The sequence below is a fragment of the Pteropus vampyrus genome, unplaced genomic scaffold, assembly GCF_000151845.1.
Source record: "Pteropus vampyrus isolate Shadow unplaced genomic scaffold, Pvam_2.0 Scaffold167, whole genome shotgun sequence".
NCBI lineage: Eukaryota > Metazoa > Chordata > Mammalia > Chiroptera > Pteropodidae > Pteropus > Pteropus vampyrus.
In genome coordinates this window covers 2,138,037-2,140,318 of record NW_011888948.1, presented here as the reverse complement: position 1 = coordinate 2,140,318, position 2,282 = coordinate 2,138,037, and the positions used below count along the sequence as shown (strand labels likewise).

Sequence of the window (2,282 nt, the reverse complement as noted above, 5' to 3'; positions counted from 1 at the left end):
CCTCTGACTGCTACTCCAGAGTATGTGGGATATGGTAGAAACAGCACCAAAGTTAGAGTTAGAACAAGTGCTAGTCTGTGATTTGGGTCAATTCACGAAGATGACTCTCATCTTCAGTGGGCTCACCTGTCAAAAAGGGGACATGATAAGATTTTCTATCTTATAAAGTTTTAGCAAGCATTGAGTAAAATAACACTAATTGATGTGTGTTTTAGATATTTAAAAATAGTCTTTAAAATTACTGGTTGTCTCTCCACAAAGCAAACAATGGCACACTGTCTATTCCAACAGCACAGACAGGGGCAGCAACCCCAAGAATGCTGTAAATCCACCTCCCAAAATTTATCAAGTGCTTACTCTTTGTGTCTAGCACAGGAAAGTTTATAACAAGGTCACTGCCCTTTAGAATTATCCTACGATTAGGAAGAAAGGAAAAATGCAGCACTTAGGAAGAGAGGATTCAGTGTGACGTGGGATATTGAGAAAAATCTTTATGGAGGATGCAAAGAGGAAACTGCACCTCCAAGGGAGACCAGGCTGTGGAAAGGAAGAGAGAGAAAAGGGAAGTCATTGCAAGCATTTGGTGTCATCTTTTGGGTAAATCAGGATAATATAAGTTTGTCGGTATTTTTTTCTAGTTGCAGGATTAGTTATTTCTCAGAGGTAATTTTTTATCCTGGTTGAAGGCCATTGTATTTAAAGATGACTAGAGGAATTAGGACAGATTGCAGAGGCCATACACCCCCATGCCAGAGTGACCCTCATTCCAGATTCAGCCATCTCAAGGATATGTAGCTCTGCAACCTCTTCTGCAGAGAAATTTCTGCAGAGAAACTTCTGCCATGAGAGTCATGGAAAAGACCGGAGCAGAGTTAGAGGGGACTCATGTTTAATGAGCACCCACCAAATGGCAGGGCTGCACTGGTTGCCTTGCGAGGTAAATGTTATCACTGTAATTTTACTGGTGAGGAAAACAAAGCCTCTATTAGAGAGAAGTTTAGTAATGCATCACGCAGCCAGGTGTTGAACTCTTTGGAAATAAATGAAAACCACCCAAATGAGAACAAACGCTTGCAGGTGCTTTTACTTTGGGGGTCTGCTTTGGATTCCTCAGGTGTCTCCATGGAAGCCATCTTGAAACTCTTTGGAGAATACTTCTTTAAATTCTGTAAGAAGTCTGGCTATGACAGGATGTTACGAACACTGGGAGGAAATCTCACGGAGTTTATCGAAAACCTAGATGCCCTACACAGTTACCTTGCACTCTCTTATAAGGTAAGGTGCATGAGTCTGGTCTTGTTGGCCCTGAGAGGAAGAAAATGCATGTAGTCACTCTGAGCCATTTGGGGCCATCTCCCCACCTCCCCCAAGAGGGGGGCAGTTGCAAGGGGCCTGTGGAATCCTTGGTGCCTGATGTGAGTGGACTGAGGGGTCCCTTGGGAAAAGAAATGGAAAATGAATACCTGCTGGTCACTTTTACAAACAGGCCAACAGCAAAGAAGGGCAAACTGGAAATGCCAGCTTTGTGATGGAGGATGGCCTATTCTGATGGGGCTGGTGTGGGTTTGGAATTAAATCTGGAAGATTGATTACAGCGGAAACAAAGGCTGGGAAATAGTCAGGTTTCAGTGGATTTGCAAAATCTCTCCTCAGGTTTCCTGGCCTGGATAGAGCTGATAAACAGCTTCTGCAGCCAGATTCATTTATTCATGTATCAGAAGGAAAGACTTGACAGGGCCAAGAGCCAGAATCGGACACCATCCAACTCTGATTAACCCATGGGGTGACTGTCTGAGGTGTTAGGAAACTAATTTCCCTATTGGGATATGTCCTTCTGGAGTTCACTCTCTGTTTTTTTTTTGTTTGTTTGTAGAGAACATTGGAAATTCAAATGCTTAGACTTCTCTTTCTGTTTTAGAAAAGAAAATGCTTTATTGAAAAGATGAACTGGCATTTACAAATATTATAATAATAATTCATTATTTCAGATAAAATAATGTTTATATTTACTTTGATGGCCCTTTATAGTTTAGTAAGCTTTCTTCACCATTTCTGTATTTAATGCTCATAATCACCTTTAAAAAGATTATCATGAGGATACAATATATAATAAATGCCTCATGAACCATAGTGTACCCTTATATATGTTAAATGGGCAACTTATTACTTCCTCCAGTTTTCAGATAGAGAATAAGAGGCTTGGAAACTTTAATTGACTTCAAATAGGATGAGTAGTTGTGTCAGCTCTGTTGTTATCATGTGAATGAATTAAGAATAGAGGG

General features: G+C 40.7%; 1 protein-coding gene across 1 annotated transcript in view; it reads left to right on the top strand.

Annotated features, from left to right (window-relative positions):
• The window catches only part of LOC105298913 (guanylate cyclase soluble subunit beta-2-like), an 84,632-nt gene that overhangs the window by 34,077 nt on the left and 48,273 nt on the right, over nt 1–2,282 (top strand). Inside the window, exon 4 of the mRNA XM_023536718.1 lies at nt 1,115–1,275. Coding sequence (XP_023392486.1) covers nt 1,115–1,275 — 161 coding nt within the window. The remainder of the gene's footprint in view (nt 1–1,114; nt 1,276–2,282) is intronic.